The 18,046-nt window shown below is 37.0% G+C and overlaps 1 protein-coding gene across 1 annotated transcript; it reads left to right on the plus strand.

Annotated features, from left to right (window-relative positions):
* Positions 1 to 3,133: 3,133 nt before the first annotated feature.
* Positions 3,134 to 12,733, plus strand: slc34a1b (solute carrier family 34 member 1b; the record flags this gene model as incomplete). Its single annotated transcript, XM_079585526.1, is given in 12 exon segments — positions 3,134 to 3,249; positions 3,429 to 3,572; positions 4,671 to 4,782; positions 4,880 to 4,974; positions 4,977 to 5,068; positions 6,652 to 6,744; positions 6,824 to 6,902; positions 8,316 to 8,479; positions 8,482 to 8,485; positions 9,101 to 9,217; positions 10,669 to 10,793; positions 12,173 to 12,733. Coding segments are annotated over 12 exon segments (1,698 nt in total). The 5' UTR covers positions 3,134 to 3,137.
* Positions 12,734 to 18,046: the final 5,313 nt, after the last annotated feature.

Genomic DNA, 18,046 nt, shown 5'->3' on the forward strand with positions numbered 1-18,046 from the left:
ATGAATGTCCGACTAGTTTCTGGGAAAACAAACATTGGAAAAAAATAAAACGAAACTAATGAGCAACCTCTTGAGAGATTACATGAGAATTGTACAGTTCATTGTAAAATAGTATTAGGATAATAGGGCTGTGGTGAGGTAACACTTTCAATAAGGTTCCATTTGTTAACGGTCCATTTTAGACATTCCACTAAGTAACTTTGCAACTACATGTCAACTAACTCTCATTAGAGTATTAGTAGACTAGTAGTGTTTTGGTTAGGGTTCAGGTTAGCAGAATAAGTAGTACTTTAGATAGCAGTGCTGGGGGTTACTCATAACAAGTAACTCAAGTTATGTAATCAGATTACTTTTTTAAAGTAACTGAGAGATTACTTTTAAATTTACAGCTAAGTATCTGAGTTACTTTTTCAAATAAGTAACGCAAGTTTGATTTCCCATTCATAGACTGACAGCTCTCTTGTCCTCATGTTGAGAAAAAATGGGTGTAAGTGCAGAGGCGTTGTGTGTGACCATGATGGTTATTGTAGTTCTAGACTAAATGTGAGCATGTATTTACTCATCTCATCAAAATAAAGTATTAGCAGGTATTAAAGGGATAGTTCATTGCCATTACTTATTCACCCTCAAGTTGTTCAAAACCTGTATAAGTTTCTTTCTTCTGTTAAACAAAAGATATTTTAAAGAATGTCGGTAACAATTTGCCGTCAACTCGCTTTAAAATATAATCTTTTGTGTTCAATAGAAGAAAGAAAGGAACAGCATGAGGGTGTGTAAATGATGACTACATTTTCATTATTGGGTGAACTATCCCTTTAAGCAGACAGTCAACTATTCTAATGAGACATAGTTGCACAGTTACTTATAGTCAACAGAAAGTCTAAAATGGACCATTTAAATAAAGTGTTACCGTAAAGATGATTTAACTTGATCTTGAAACTTAAAAAAGCTGTCAGCGATCAAAATATTGATTTTGAAGATGTTGAAAATGATAGTTTTGAGAATATGTTTGAGATCGTGAATTTGAGCCAGATGCTGAATGTACTGGGAAATGAGCTCTGACGAGGACAGTGATGATGGTATTAAACATCTTCTCAAACTGAACCCTTCCAAGCTCCAAAAGGTAACAAAATATGCTTTCTTTTACTCTTCTGTAATTGTTACTCTAAGGAAAGTTTTATGTTATTACAACAGGTAGAGGTCCATTCGTGTTAGATATAGATCCAGGTCATTACAAAAGACAATGTGAAATATGTAATAATGATTGGCGAAACATTCTTGCATTTAAGGGTTAATGTCAGTCAGGTAATGCATTAACTAATGTTACCTAATGGGACTGTTTAAATGTGACAGATCATTTCATTTGCGGGGTCGCTCATTCCTAGAACAGTGAGTGGCCGGATTGAATACATCAGGGATTTTATAGTTCATGAAAGTTTGAAGGCATGTTATTCATTCATTCATCTTAGAGTATGCAGTGAATTATTGAGTAACTGATTATTTGACACTTAACTCTGCATGCCTTCTATATATCTTAACATCAATAATTTGTCTCTTTATACATTATGCACAAGTCATGCATTTTAGTATCTGCAATCAGACGATATAATTGGAAAGCATAGCAGGAAATATACAAACCATTCATCAGTGTCTCACCACTTGGTGTCCCACCGTCCATTCTTTGTCCCTCAGAGAGTCATACACAGTTATTACTCTGTCACAGCTAAAGCATTCTGAATAAAATCATTTGAGGCTTTAGTAAATGTACAACTTTTATTTCCCCCATGTTTTTCTATTTACTTTTTAACTATGCACTGCATAATGAGTGACTTTGTCGCCCAAACTGAGATAGCATGTATAAATGCTGGCTGATAAATGAATACACATGCAGCCAGGTGCGCAGAGCATCATTATGAGGTATGTATTGAGCATGCCGTTTTCTTTTTATCATGTATATGTTGTGCGTAATTGCTTCACAATCAAAACTGCAGTTATCAACATAATTATTCTTCAATCAAAAAGACGAATTAAGAAAGAAGAAGCAACTGATCGTTTCAGAGCATTTAATGTTCAGGGACAGAATTAACTTTATAGTCATTATTGTTCAGTTTTCAAACGGTCATGACGATCTGAGTGAGATGCATAAAAAATGCTAACTTGCTAATTGGTAACACATAAACAGACACTACATGAAATGGTGGTAAAATGCATCAGAATTATATTAAGCAAAAACAAGACATTTTCTTACAATTATGTTTTTGTTGAATGACGGTGTTATGACAAGATTTTATGTTTCATTGACTTGTTTTATTTTTCATTGACTTTCAGTAGACTGCAAAGTGAATGCCATGTGTTTTTGCCATTTGCAGTATGGTGTGAGAAACGGGGAACTGCTTTAAAATTTATGTTTATGTACCTGAGGAGGCAGAAGGACACTAGAAAACAGACAGGCAAGGACCTCGGACCTCCATCCAGTGTAGGGGGGCTTAGTGGGTCAACTAAGGATAAATCTAAACTAGCTATAGGTCCTTTTGTCTGTGGAAAACTACTGGAAAGAAGGAAGGAAGGCCCTGGGGGGAAGGAAGGCCTTGGAAGTAGAACTCAGGTGTCACTCTTCTGCACGAGGCAACTTGTGTATTAGACTGAACCTATTCTTACAAGAATAAATACTTCTCTTTTTATAACTTGACTCTGAGTGTCTCTTACACAGTGATGTTTGTTTTATGATAATTTTTGCCACAACAACGGTATTAGAGGAATTAAATCAAATGTGTTTCTGCTTTATGAATAAGTGAAAATGGATCTCGCTGAGGGGGGATGAAATTAAAGCTATTTTATATTTTCATTGAATTCACAAGTCACATTGTGCACATTGTACTGACTATAAAAACGTTTTATTAGGATTAATATAAATCAATAAAAATAAATATTTTGTTCCAGCAGTGATCTATGGCAAGATGCCCCAAAACGTCATCTGAGCCATAGAATAATAAAAGTAGGACTATTTTACCTGTCTTACAACAAATATCTCAGATCAGTCCATTAAATAGTAGGTGAGTACGATGAAACGAATATAAAATTCTTGATTAAACTGTAATCTTTAAAACATACTTTTTATCCAGAACCACACAGGGACGATGGAAAAACACATCTTCATCAATATTTGCAAGATACCTCTTCTTCTCTTCTTGTTGTACATGTTCGTCTGTTCTCTGGACATCCTGAGCTCAGCCTTTCAGTTAGCTGGAGGTAAACTTTAACATTTTCCACTGTTCACTGATATAGTAACTATATTGTAAACAACATACTTCCAAATGAAATGTGAAAAGCTGGTTACTTTGTGACCACTAACTACTAATCTCAACATCACATCCTCCGAGAGGAAAAAAAAAAAAGCTTTGAGTTGGATGTGTTGTATCTTTGGATAGGTAAGGTTGCAGGAGACATATTCAAGGACAGCGAAGTGTTTTCTAACCCTGTGGCGGGACTGGTGGTCGGAATACTGGTTACTGTCCTGGTCCAAAGTTCCAGCACTTCCACCTCCATTGTTGTCAGTTTGGTCTCCTATGGATGTAAGTCAGATGCAGTCGTTACAAACCCAGTATCGCTCTGCATAATCCAAAAACCCAGATATTATCATTCCTACAGCACAGCACTCTGGAATACTCGATTCTCATTGGTTGATTGCTAGCGGGCTGATATTTCTTAATATTCAGTTTGTACATTGAATATGCTCACTTTGATTAATTAGGGTAGGGGCAATCTTTCCCTTCTTTTAATATTTGACAATTTGTGCTAACAACTAAATTAGCAAATGCTATAGGCCTACTATTTATTTCCTATAATAACACATTGGCTGATGCATGATCATCCAGCACATGCTAAACTTATCTAAATATGTTACCGTTTAAAAGTAAATCCACAATGTTCTTAAGGGGGGCATCCTATATTTCATCAATAGCTCTGTGAATTCACACAGCTTCATAAGAATTGAAAGCAATATAATTGCCAACATTATAAAACTAAATAAATAGGCTACTTGAAAAGATCATTTCATGACATCAATTTTTCCATTGGAGGCGTAACTTGTAGTCCTAACTTGTAGGTTGTGTTATGCAATACTGAGGAACGCATATAGACCCTTCTCAATGTATGTCTGAATTTCATTCATACTACACGCATTCATACTATATAGAATGTACTTTTAAATTGGTGGGTAAGTGTCAAGACAGTGTCGTTATGTCATAATTATCATAATTATCGTAATGACGAGATTACGACTTGAAACAAGCGTTCACATTCTCGTAGAACTTTTAATTACAACGTGTAAACTACTCCAACTTGTACCATGTGTGAACACTGTGCCACCTGTGCACCGCAGATTAATTTTGACATTGATATTGTTGCCATAGTGCATAATTCCGAACAGCTCCGAGTACATGTCACATGTTGTCATATCATAATTACAGCAATTTTTTCTCTTTACTGGAAGCTTTGGGATTATGTACAGGTAAAATAATTTAAACTCAAATTAAGATTTTTTTTTATTTGGAGAGAAGCAGTCTAATACTTACTTGCCGTTTTTTCTCTCTCAACTGCCTAAGGATGATTGTTATTGAAACGTGACTCACATCTATCGATCAGGTTTCTACATTCTGTGTTTCATGCAGTGTTGGATGTTGGATCTGCCATTCCCATCATCATGGGATCAAACATTGGCACATCTGTCACCAATACCATTGTGGCTCTGATGCAGGCAGGGGAGAGAGAGGAGTTCAAACGGTAGAGAGAGCATACAGTACCTCACACTGTCAGCATTCAACCATCAATAAAAAGTTTGGAGCTCTTTAATGACACTTTCTGCGTGTGACTGTTTCAGAGCTTTTGCGGGTGCCACAGTGCACGATTGCTTTAACTGGCTGTCAGTGTTGGTGTTGCTGCCGCTGGAAGCCGTCACTGGCGTGATGAGGCTCGCGTGGTTGAAAGTTTCAACATCGTGACCGGCGGAGAGGATGGTCCAGAGCTCCTGAAAGTCATCACAGAACCCCTCACCAAAAGTATTATACAGCTGCAGCGTTATTCTGTAATACAATCTGATTGGTTGATAGAAATATTTGTTCCAGGACTAACAAGGATGACTGCCTTTCTTCTGTGAAAAACAAATCAAAAGTTTTAGTACATAGTTGAAAGGCTGTCAATATTGAAAAATTACAAAATCATCATAAAAGTGGTCCATGTGACTTATGCTTCATAGAAAACATTTCTCAAGCTATGCAATAAATGTTTTTTTTAGAGAATATTGGTCTACATTTTGTTCTGTTCCTCACATAAATCTGGCTTCAGAAGACTTAAGGGCCATTCACACAGGGCGCAGCTGATTGGTTCCTGCCGTATCAGTAGCCAATGAGCTCACTGCTCAACCCTCAAATATTTGTTTAGCATTTTAGTCCAGCGTGCTTTCAGAAACCCTCGACCTTCCCCAGCTCCACCTGTATAGATCTGCTACGGGTAATTCATGTATATTGTACAGCAGCAGCATGTCTTACTTTCTCACAGCAGCTTGTTGTGTATGTATTGGCAGTAGCAAGTCCCGTACTTGCCATAGTGTAGCAGATCTATTCCATCAAGACCAAACATATCAAAATGGTCATACCCATTACCACGACAAACACTCCGAGAATAGTCACGACAGAGTTATTTTCATAACTGTCTTGTTCATTGTTAGTGTTAACAGGACTTTACAGTGCAGTCACATTTACTGTTGTTCAGTGAAATTTCGCACGTCAAATCCAGTCATTTTGATAGGAATCCACACAATGGTGAATTCTGCACGAGGGCGATTTACGCACACAGTTTCCTCAACGGGTTCAAACTGGTCACATGGGTTTACCGTGGTGACAAAAAGAAAGCTGCTTGGTTTGTGTGGCAAGCGGGACGGGGCAGAGAGCAGTGGGAACGGAGCGAGGCCCTGCACGCCAAAACGGTCTCGAGTCCCACTAAGGAACACCGGAAGGATAAAGAGTGATGACAGTGAAGGATGAGAGAGGACCAGGCCTGGGACGTTTATTTTAGTGTTTTTATTTTGGTTTATGCGGCAGTCTTCCGTGAGAGGCTGAGACTTTACTTCCATTTTGTTCTTTTTGTTTATTTTGTGATTAAAGTTGCGTTTAACATTCGCCGGTTCCCGCCTCCTACTTCCCTTAACACAAACCTTGTTACAGTTTGAAAGTGACTTCTGTGTGAAACAGACAATGGACCTTTTTTGTGACGGCACCTTTAGAATGTGGCACGCAAGTCTTATTCGCAACTTTTATTGTGCTCTAATTTTGTTTTTTGACCTTTTTGGAGCTTGACAGCCCTTCATAATTATCCACTTTCATTGTATGGGAAAGATCAGCGTGACCGTTCTTCAAAACATCTCTTTTTATTTTCAATGGAAGGAAGAAAGTTTGGAATGAGTAAATAATGAAAGATTTGACATTTTTGGTGATTTATTTCTTAAAGTATGCGGCCCATTGGGTGTCATTATAAATAAAAATAAAACTGGTCATTAGTTTTCTTGAGCTTATTAAAAAGTGTGTAGCCTAATTAAATATCACACTGTTCGCCCTCTGGTACTCTTCAGTCTGTCATGTTATGTTTCCCTTTCAGCTGGATAAGACCGTAATCGTAGGTATAGCCACAGGGCAAGAGGTGCTGCGCAATAAAAGCCTTATAAAAGTTTGGTGTCAGACACGGATCACGGTGAGCAACGTTTCTGTTTGCCTACAGATGAAGATTTGTGATGCAGCACATGACGTTATCTACATTTTTTTATCCACAGATCCAAGAGAATGTTTCTTTTGCGCATTCAGAAGCCTCAGCTGTACCAACCACATCACTTCACACGAATGCAGAAAAATGTGAGTCAAAACTATAAAATTTCAAAGGGATAGCGAACAAAATGGACAAAAACACAGCAAAGAGCCTTCCTTTGATCAATCGGCCTTTAGTCATTTTCATTTTTTGTTGTTGAATAAAACAGTATTGTTATCCATTCTATCTGGCTTCAAAATGTACGATTTTTGTTAATACAGAGAAATGCCTTATTTGAACAACGCACCCTTTTTTATGTGAAGGAAAAACTAATTTCTGAGTCCCTCTGTTGACTGACTCTTCTGCATTTACTCAGAGCTCTGTCTGGGCTAATAACTGTCATTTATTTTTAGGGCTGTCAAAAGATTAATCATGATTAATCACATCCAAAATAAAAGTTTGTGTTTGCATAATATATGTGTGTGTACTGTGTATAATTATTTATATATATAAAAACACACACAATCATGTATATATTTAAGAAAAATTGGTTATATTTATATCTAAAATATTTATATATAATACAAATTATATAAATGTATATACACAACCCGATCTCACGGCAATTCGTACGAATTTTACGAGGTGGCTAATTCGTACCAATTCATACGACCTCACTCGTACGAATTTGTACGTTTTTTGCTAAAACGTACATATTTTACGATTTGCCAAAATCGTATGAATTCATACGAATGACCTACCCCTGACCCCGCCCCTAAACCCAACCGTCACGTGGGTTTAGACAAATCGTACAAATTCGTACGAGTGAGGTCGTACAAATTCGTACGAATTAGCCACCTTTTAATCACTCGTACAAATTCGTACGAATTGGTCGTGAGATAGCGTTGATATACAGTATATAAATGAAATTATTCCTTAAATATATACATGAATGTGTGTGTATTTATACATAATAATTCTACACAGTACACACACATATACTATGTAAACACAAACTTTTATTTTGGATGTGATTAATCACGATTAATCTTTTGACAGCCCTATTTATTTTGTATTAAAGTGAGTCAGAAGCTTGTGTAAAAGACTCACTACACATTCGACATCAACAACAGTAACAAACAGCGTGCATGCTGTTTTAGGAAGCAAGATGTTTTTAAACTTTCAATGAGCTTTTGAGTCATCCTGCCTCACATATTGACTTTGAGACAACACAATTTAATAATCTCATGAGCGATCATTATGAGAAAAAATAGGTAATATATACATATTTATCAGGGGACAGTCTATGACTCAAGCCCTCAATTATAAACGTGGGCCTCATTTCTAGAAGCCACTTTTTTTTGGTAAGAATCTGAAATCCTTTTTCTACTAACACATCCCATAATCAGCAGCTGATGGGCTAATCACTGTTAACATGAACACATGCCTGTCAATGCATGACAGACGGGCACATTTCCACAGGAGAGTGAAGATATAAATGCATGTGTGTATTGGAGCAGGCACTCATCTATTTGTGGAGACGGGATTGTCTGATCTGGCTGTGGGCTTGATTCTGCTGTCTTCTTCACTGCTGGTGCTTTGCACCTGCCTCCTGCTGCTGGTTAAGCTTCTCAACTCCCTCCTCCGGGGACAAGTGGCCAAAGCTATCCAGAAAATCATCAACTAACTAGTTTACACAGTTAATGTGATTGTCAGGAGCCGTGTGAAATGCTTTAAAAGATTTCTCAGATATTATTTTTCTTATTTGACCACATATGTCACTGTATTGCATCTCAACACATGATATGCTCTTATGAATCTTGATGGTCCGATCTGCAAATTTTTTTTGAACAATTTAGATTTTTTTATATTGTCATATCTGTTGGATATTAAAATATGTCTATTTTATTCATTGTATTTATTAGTGATTTTTTATTTTTATTTTAAGTCTCTCATAATACTGCTTACACATTATCCTCACATATTAATACTATAATTTATTTAATTATATATATATCATTTTTTTAAATGCATGCATTTATGTAGAATATTTTATTACCTATTTCTTGATTTTTTTTTTTTTAATTATTAAAAAAATATATGATTTATTTCCGCAAAACTCAGATAAGAGTTGTGATTAGTTTACCCCGGGGTAATAAATTTGCTTTAAAAGCATTTTCTGAATGCTTTTAAAATTATTTAAAAGTTCACCCAGTGGTTCAGTCTGAGAAACCCTGTAGGGAGCCTCAATTATCTTGTCATGTTTCCAGCATTTTCAGGAGATAAACGAATCACTTTCCTGCAGACTTTCCTTTTCCGTTTGGCTGGTTGACTGGCTACCTGGCCATTCTGGTTGGTGCTGGCATGACTTTTGTTGTTCAGAGCAGTTCGGTGTTTACTTCTGCCATCACTCCTTTGATAGGTGAGTCCTTCCTCCCTAAGATGACCAGGCTGAACCTTATGGCCAAGAATATCGGCAAAGAGTTTGAATTTCTTCTGTATAATTTAGCTGTGTATCAACATAACCTGAGAAATTCATTTCACCCAAGATCACCTCTGAGTAATGCACTAATATTTGCATTTAGACACCACTGAGCCTCAGAGGAGTTAATCTTTAGCTCTCACAGGGTTGACTGTTGACTTCCACTCATTCGTATTCACTATGAGCTGTGTGCTCTGGGAATAAATGGTCTGTTCAGGCTGATGAATAATGTGAAGGTTTTACTCAATGCAGTAACTCATGCACTCGATTTCCCAGAGAAATGACAGACATAAGTTGTTGTGCTTCAACAAATAAGTGCGAGGGAGAGAGAAATTAAATAGAGGGAAGGAGAAACAGAGCCAAGTGAAGAGAGATGTTCACTTGATGCTCTCAACCCTCTCTAATCCACCTGGCCTTCTGATTGATAGACGAGTGATTGTCTAACTTTGCTCCTGGATTTATTGTAATTAGCTATACAGTGATTAGACTTTCTAGTGAGGCATGACAGATTATGGATCCACAGCATCCTAATTACACTGCCTGGGAGACCACTAATCCCTGAGAGCTTTAGAACTGCCACACAAGCCATAATGTGTGCGGACTATATTTTTCAAACATTATGTCTTCATCTCAAAGGCAAACCCAGGTCTTTTCAAACAGGTGCACTGTAAAAAAAAAAAAGGTTGCTGCCTTAATTTTTTTTACAATCAACTTTGTCATTGACAACTTAAACTGAAAAAAAAAAAAAAATTAGTTGAATCCTTTTATAACTTTGAATAAAAAGGTTGAAAATTGCTTAACTTATTTTGACGAGTTTAAGCGATCTAAAACGTGTCGTCATAACCTATTTGATCATATATATATTTTTACAATGTGAAGACTTTTAGGGGTTAATAATAAAAGAGTGTCATGATTGATAAAAGGAAAACTATTTTAAAAATGTAGTTTAAAATACATGTGCCAATTTCTTAGAAACATACTTTTTTTTTTACAGAAAAAAAAAAAATATTTTTAAAACTTTAATACAATTTACAAGAAACGTAACTTACATTTTAAACGTATAATTTTACACATTTATTCCTGTGACGCAAAGCTGAATTTTCAGCATCATTACTCCAGTCTTCAGTCACATGATCCTTCAGAAATCATTCTAAAATGCTGTAGCAATATCTTCAAATGTCTTCACTATTACTTTTGATCAATTTAAATAGTGTAGAGACTCTGAGGGCTGAGTGTGCTATTTAGAACAGGGCCATTTTCATGAGATAAATGTCAGTTTCGTCATGGTCATCCAATTTTCTCTTAATTAGGCTAGATTCACCTTACGGGAAGGTCTCATTAGTAACATAAATCATCTGCTCTGGTATCTCTCACGTTCATTGTGCTTTCAGGTATTGGTGTTATAAGTATCGAGCGGGCCTACCCTCTGACCCTAGGCTCCAATATCGGAACAACCACTACAGCCATCTTAGCTGCATTAGCTAGCCCAGGAGACAAGCTAGCTGCGGCCTTTCAGGTGATGTCTTTTGAGACCTGAACATTGTCACAATTAATCAGTGACTGAGTTAGAGCACTCTTGGTGGATTGATCTTAGAATATTGATGCTTCCGGTAATACGTGATGTTGTATAGATTCTGTCACTCACATAAGATTACAGTAATTAGCAAACAACATCAATCTAACTGTTCAATCATTTCCTGATGGACAAAATCAAGTCCTACCCTACATTTATTTCCTCGTTCAAGAAGTTCACTCATATATACGTCACAATGGAAGAAAAGACGATCGAAGCCTTTGGGCCAGATTTACTAACAAAACATCTCTTTGTGGCGTTAAAAAAAACACTGTCAGGATTTACTAAAGACACGCAGTGAAAAAATTGTGCTGAAAGGCATGGACAGGGTTATTTTTTGCAGTTGACCTTATGCCTTTGTAAGAGTTTCCCTTTCAGAAGTATTTAAATGAATTATGCAATGTGATTTACTAAGGTTTGCACCGGCCAATTTACTGGTTTGGGCCGTTATTTACCACTGAAAAAAAGCACGTTTTAAATCAGATGCTAATTTGAGCTGCTCTTGGGTAGATTGCGTTTGTCATTATTTAAATGATTCGGCTGTGTCTGTGTTTCTTTTTCTTTAATTTGCGCGTCGTCAGTAGATCACGTGTTTAACTTTCCACTCCCATTGTGCAAAGTTGTTCCAAACCTGTATGAATTTCTTTCTTCTGCTGAACACAAGAGAATATACTTTGAACTGAATGTCGGTAACCAGACCGTTGATGAGCTCCATTGACTTGTTTTCATATGGAAGTCAATGGGGTCCATCAACTGTTTGGTTACCCGTATTCTTCTAAATATCTTTTTTGTGTGTGTGTGTGTTCAGCAGATGAAAGAAATTCATAATTTGGAACAACTTGAGGGTGAGTAAATACATTTTTGGGTGAACTATCCCTTTACCAAATGATAAAACAGAAGTTTGATAGTTAGCAGTTTAATCATTTTTAATGTTGATAATAAATTATGTCTTTCCAATTTAATGATAATTGTCTAAAATTAATAAAATATATTTTCTTGATTTTGTTATTTTCGAAGAACAAAGATTAAATAGACTATTTTTTTTTTAAACACAACAACAACTGAGAAACAGATTGCAAATTTATCCTAAATTATCTCTTTAAGTTAATAAATGGTATAATTGTATTCATTTCATCCATAAAAAATACTTATATATTGTATATGTAATAGAGATGTTGGTATCAGTAGGCGATATTGGCCTCAATACTAAGGATTTGAAAAAAGGTTGTATTGCTCATTCCTAGAGACCTATTCTTCAGATAGTCTGTTTGTAAAGCAAATAAAACCATCCCTCATGATGCTCTGCACATTGTCTCTCTCAGGTTGCTCTATGTCATTTCATCTTCAACATTCTGGGCATATTGCTTTGGTACCCAGTTCCCCTTAGCCGTCTCCCCATTCGCATGGCACGTTTTTTGGGTGAGCGGACAGCAAAATACAGGTGGTTTGCGGTGCTGTACCTGATTCTGTGCTTCCTCCTTCTGCCATCCATTGTCTTTGCCCTTTCCATGGCTGGGTGGCAGGTTCTGCTGGGGATCTGTGTGCCATGTGTTGCTCTCCTCCTCTGCATTGTTGTTGTGAATAGACTGCAATCGCAAAAGCCTCACCTCCTGCCTGGGTGGCTGCAAACCTGGGACCACCTACCTCTCTGGATGCACTCACTCAAACCATTGGATACCATCATCACAAGAGTCACATTGTGCTGCAGGAAAGCCCGGAACAGTGATCAGGGCCGCACGTCTCCCGAGGATCTGCCACAATTGACAGAATATGAAAAAAATCATGCCCCTATGGCACAAAATAGCCCAACTTTGATTTATGATTATGAGACTGAGACGGGGGCTGTTTTTGACTCATTGGATGGCAAGAGCAGCATGCTGTAGACTACATGTGGTCCATTAAATGCTTTTTGGCTCTAAAAATAGTTTCTCTTTTCATATTGTGATTAAACCGGTTTCCTCTCTGCAGTTTTTGTGACTTTTTCAGATGCAAAACTACCCGACACAGCCACAGAAATTCATTCAAACAATGGGGTACAAATTAGGGCCTCTTACAAAAATGTTTTCCCCTTTGTTCAGTGAAAGGAGATTCGTAACATTCAAATAAAATCTTGATCGTCAGCATGAGTGTATTACATAAACAGTTATTTTCTAATAATTTTATATCAAGGTTTTTTAAGATTTTTTTTTCAACTCTGTGACCATGTCTAAATACAGTTTAAAACAGATTCTGTGATTTATGATTATTATTTAGGAAGTAGGAAAGTTAATTTTATTTATAGAGCATTTAAATTCAGCTTACACTGACCAAAGTGCTGTAAAAAAAAACAATTATAAAATACAATAAAAAATAGAAAATAAAAAGAGTTAAAAAAATCGAAATAACAGTTAATAAGTCAGAAATAGGGGTACAGTAGGAGTCCATTTCTGTCCCCCAAGGTACAATCTACACAAACGTACCCCATAGGGCTTATTATTGGACCTCAAGGTACATATATGTAACCTTTTGAGGGTCAAAAAGGTACATATAGTTCCCAAGCATTAAAAGGTACATATATGTACCGTTTCTTTAGGTTAAGGTACAATATCAAGAGACAGCCTCTGCAAAGACAAAGGCTTTTAAAGGTTTTATGGATACCTTAATAATTTAAGGTAGATTTTAACTTATCAATATATTTGAGTAGCATTGAAATAAAGGAAATAAAAGTCTTGTAAGTCAATTTGCTATTAAATCATTATAATACAAATATCCAGCTGATGAAATTAAGATATTATATTATGCAAATTAAAAACAACACACATAAACACACAAATGGCTGATTCTCTGTTATAGTGTATTTCATCAGAAACATTTTTTCATTGCATAGCCTGAGTACATTATCCCTATAATTTACTGGAGAGCGGCAACGGAGACTGCCAGCTCACTATACTTTTGATTGGTGGAAAGATGTGAAAGGAAAGGCTAGAGAGTAAAAGTCTAGATTTAAAAACAGAAATAGAAGGAGCATTCAACTGAATCCATAACCGTGGAGCAGCAAAGGCTCTGTCACCTTTTGATTTAAGACGTGACCGTGGGACATGTAAGAGTGCTTTACTGGCAGACCTGTATAATTATTACCTGTTATTATTAAAAATTATTTGCCATCCAGGATTTAATATCCTCAAGACAGTCCATGAGAGGCTGAAGAGAATCTCTAGATATTAATGGAAGGAACAGCTATGATTCATCGGCATAGAAATTAAAAGGAATTGTATATTTCCTAATGATATTGCAGATCAGCAAGAGTAATGGCCCCAAAACGGACCCTTGAGGAACCCCACAGGAGAGAGAGAGAGAGAGAGAGAGAGAGAGACAGATGATGAGGAAAAACTGGCCAATAGCCACTGAGAATGTCCTAGATTTAAGATATGACTCACACCAGTAGTGCTGTATCCTTAATGCCTACCCACTGTTCAAAACATGACAGAAGGATATTGTGATCTATCGAGACAGTACCAGTGACTAAGAATTAATAATTACTTGAATGCTAGAACCATTTTTATCAAAATAACTTGTGATGTCAGAGGGAACAACATTGTGAGGCGAAGTTTTAGATTTCTGCATCACTAAGTTCCTCAGGTCAGAGAAAGACACCGGCTGAAAGATGTTCAAGTTGGTTGGATTAACTGAACAGTCAACCAGAGTATTTGAGTGAGAAGGAATAAGGAAGGATCGAATGACATCAATATTTTAAATAAAAAAACTAAAAAATCTCTCACAAATATAAGGGGATGGTTCTGCCTAATTAGACATGTGAGGTTTAATTATTGAATGTATAGTGCTGAACAGGATTTTAGGGGTATGAGAATATTTACTGATAATTCCAGAGTAAACATTTGGGACATTTGTATTTAAGAGGTGCTAAAGAGTCCAAGATATCTGAGCAAGAACAATTAAAGAGAGAAATTAGATTGTCTGGGCTTGAAGAATGCTTAGCAGCAACTGAAACTACTGTTGAAACATCAATTTGTGGAAACATTATTTTTTATATTTAGAATTCATCTTTTTTATTTTTTAAGAATAAACATAAAAAACAAAACAGACCAAATTTAAGAAAATAAAAAATGCCCTATTTCCATGGAACAGCACATATTTTACTGCATGTGACAGAGAATTTTCGTTTCACCGCAAATATAAAAAAGGTTGAATTAATGGCCTGTCATAAATTGAAGACTCATTTTCAGTCCGACTATATGAATGAACACTTTTAAATTGACTTCCTTGAGAGGACCCTGTGACTTTACTGACAAGTCAATTTTAAAATGCTCAGATTCAGTCCTCAGAAGCAATGACACGCATAATCAAGCTTATGACTAATTACAACATGCTTTTCAAAACGGTCATTTTCACATGGAATTAAACTGACTGACTTCACTGAGAGCCTCTCAGTGACAGTTCTCATTAAAAGAGCTGGAAAAGATTTGAATGAAAGATAGGCCTATATGATGTGGTGTGGTCTCATTATGTGACGTTCCATGGATAGCAAATGTGGGCTTGTGAAGACCACCCACACAAACAAGGTGCTGTATAAAAAAAACCTACTCTCAAATGTTGAGGTCAAAGCTGGGACCAAGATGGGTCTTGTGCATGTCCTACATGAAATCCAACTGGGCAATTACCATGGGGCCATTATATAACCCACGGACAAACAGAGCCCATTTTTCAGCCCATTTCAAACCCACGTGGGCCCCACATTCAAATATTGGCAGTTGGGATCGAAATGGGTCTTGTGCATGTTGCCCACTACCAAGTGCAATCGTACATGGAATCCATCTGGGAAATTAACATGGGGCCATTATGGAACCCGTGGACAATCCCATACAGAGCCCATTTTTCAGCCCATTTTATACCCATATGGGCCCCACATACAAATGTTGGCTGGGCAGTGTGCAAATGTTTGAAATCAATCATCTTTGCAACTCCATAATGTGATTTATTTTAAAACATTTAAGTTTTCATTTAGTCAGAACAAAAGTGGCAGATATGTCAGCAGCTTCTGTGGCGCTTCTGAAACGTGCTTCGGCATGGCTGGTGTAGAATAGAATAGAATAGAATAGAATAGAATAGAATAGAATAGAATAGAATAGAATAGAATAGAATAGAATGAGGAATATGTGTAAACACAAGCATTGACTAGTGTGGCCGCGATCAGCTCTGGTGGCCGTGTCGGAGCCATAATGTGCCAAAGACGTGTGCAGTGTAAATAAGGGGTCATAAAAAATAACTCCACTAATAACTTGGAATTATATGGTTCAAACAGAGATGGCGATAGAGAGGCAAAAGTTTCTTACTGCAGCTTTAATTAGGTTTGTTGTTAGATTTGGCATTTGAACCATTTTCTTCAGGTGTAAAATGTGAAATGTTGTCGAATGTTGCTGCCTTTGCAATCTAGGGTGTGTTCTAAAAGGGACCGATGGGAACAGGCAGGTCCTGGCTGTCCTATCAGATGAAGGGCTAAGTTGGTTGACCGGAACTGGCATAGAACCGGAACAGATTGATTCGCGTTCTGGAGCCAGTGCCCGTTTTCCACAGAGTTATTACATTGCTCAACGAGACAGCACCAGTACGAGAAAGGAGCTATGTCTGAATCGCCCTACCCTAAAATTTGAGGGGACAGCCATTTGTAGTGGTGTCCGGAACCATAGTGTACAGCATTGAATGCACTCATTCAATCCCACAATGCACCGCAATAGCGAGTGTACAACTGATGTACGCTCAATGGCTAGAGAATACCCATAAAGCACTGTGACGGTCGCGCCGAATGAATTCTCGCTAGAAGATGCCGGCCGCGGCTGAATAATCTATCCGTCCATTTTACAAACCACTGGTCCAACGTGGCTAGAGCGTTTTTGTTTTTCTTACAAAAACCTATTGCTTCACTTCAGAAAGTCTTTATTAACACCCCGGAGCTGTGTGGATTACTTTTATGATGGATGCATGCACTTTTTTTGGGCTTTAAAATATTGGGTCCCATACACAATAAAGCTTAGAAGAGCCAGGGTATATTTTAATATATCTTCTATTGTGTTCGTCTGAAAGAAGATAGTCATATACACCTAGGATGGCTTGAGGGTGAGTAAATCATTTTTGAGTGAACTTTATCCCTTTTATACATGCTAGTTTCCATGACAGAGTTCAAGATAAATCTTTTCATTACTACTAGGGCTGCTAGTTTTCTAAGTTTCGAATGATTATTAAACAGCAAGCACAAACTATGCAAAAAGCGGCAGCCCTTCCGGCACACTCAGTGTCCGAATTCACTCACTCGTTTTCATTCACTCCTTCAAGTGAACTATATAAATGGAGTAATGTAGGGAATAGTGAATGTGTAAGGGGGCGATTTCAATCACAGCCCAGGAAGATTCAAGGTCGGAGTTGAACTGATCTTTCCGGCCCGGAACCCCTTTTGCAGTGGAAATGAGCAGAACGGTTCAAATGGTGCGAATAAAGGCCGGGAACTCACACCGGAACCATGTCGGTGGAAAAGGAGTATCTGTGGCAGGTTCCACGGGCAATACGGCATGGGAGAAATTGGAGAAGATCAAGCAGCACGGCAGTTAATTAAAATGAAGCTCGGCAGCGCTGCTTGCCAAGTCTTTTCTACCCTGTCTTTGATGAGTTTTGAGTTCAGATATCATAGGCTGTCACTTTTTTTAAATATCCGTAAGGCAATTATTACATTTACCACAGTTGTGAATATCAACCTTACTTTAGTACCAAATATGTGGATGTGTATTTTGCTTGGATAACATCCCGTTTTTTTTTTTTTTTAACAGAGACCAAAATATTTTTTGTGTTCCTGAGAATTGTATTAAGTTGACAGAGTTTTAGGCATCTATATGTTTAAAGCATTAGCAATCTTGTGTCAAGACTGATTTTTTTTTGACAAAATTATATTAGGGGATCATCATCATGTGCCCTATGGTAATTTATTTTACACATATTTACATAAAGTTATCATAATTAATAATGTATGTTTTTTTAATTAATTTAAGAGGTAATGGAGTGGAAACTTTCTCATAAAAATCTCATAAAACCAATTCATGGTTAATTCATCACAATGTTGAATATTCAGAGAGCTCCTGTTTGCATCTCATTTGTCAGCGGATGATAGAGGGAGGCCTTTTCTTTTGAGACCTTTTCAAAGTCCGCTTTCA

The sequence above is a fragment of the Phoxinus phoxinus genome (assembly GCF_949152265.1).
Source record: "Phoxinus phoxinus genome assembly, chromosome: 17".
Lineage (NCBI taxonomy): Eukaryota > Metazoa > Chordata > Actinopteri > Cypriniformes > Leuciscidae > Phoxinus > Phoxinus phoxinus.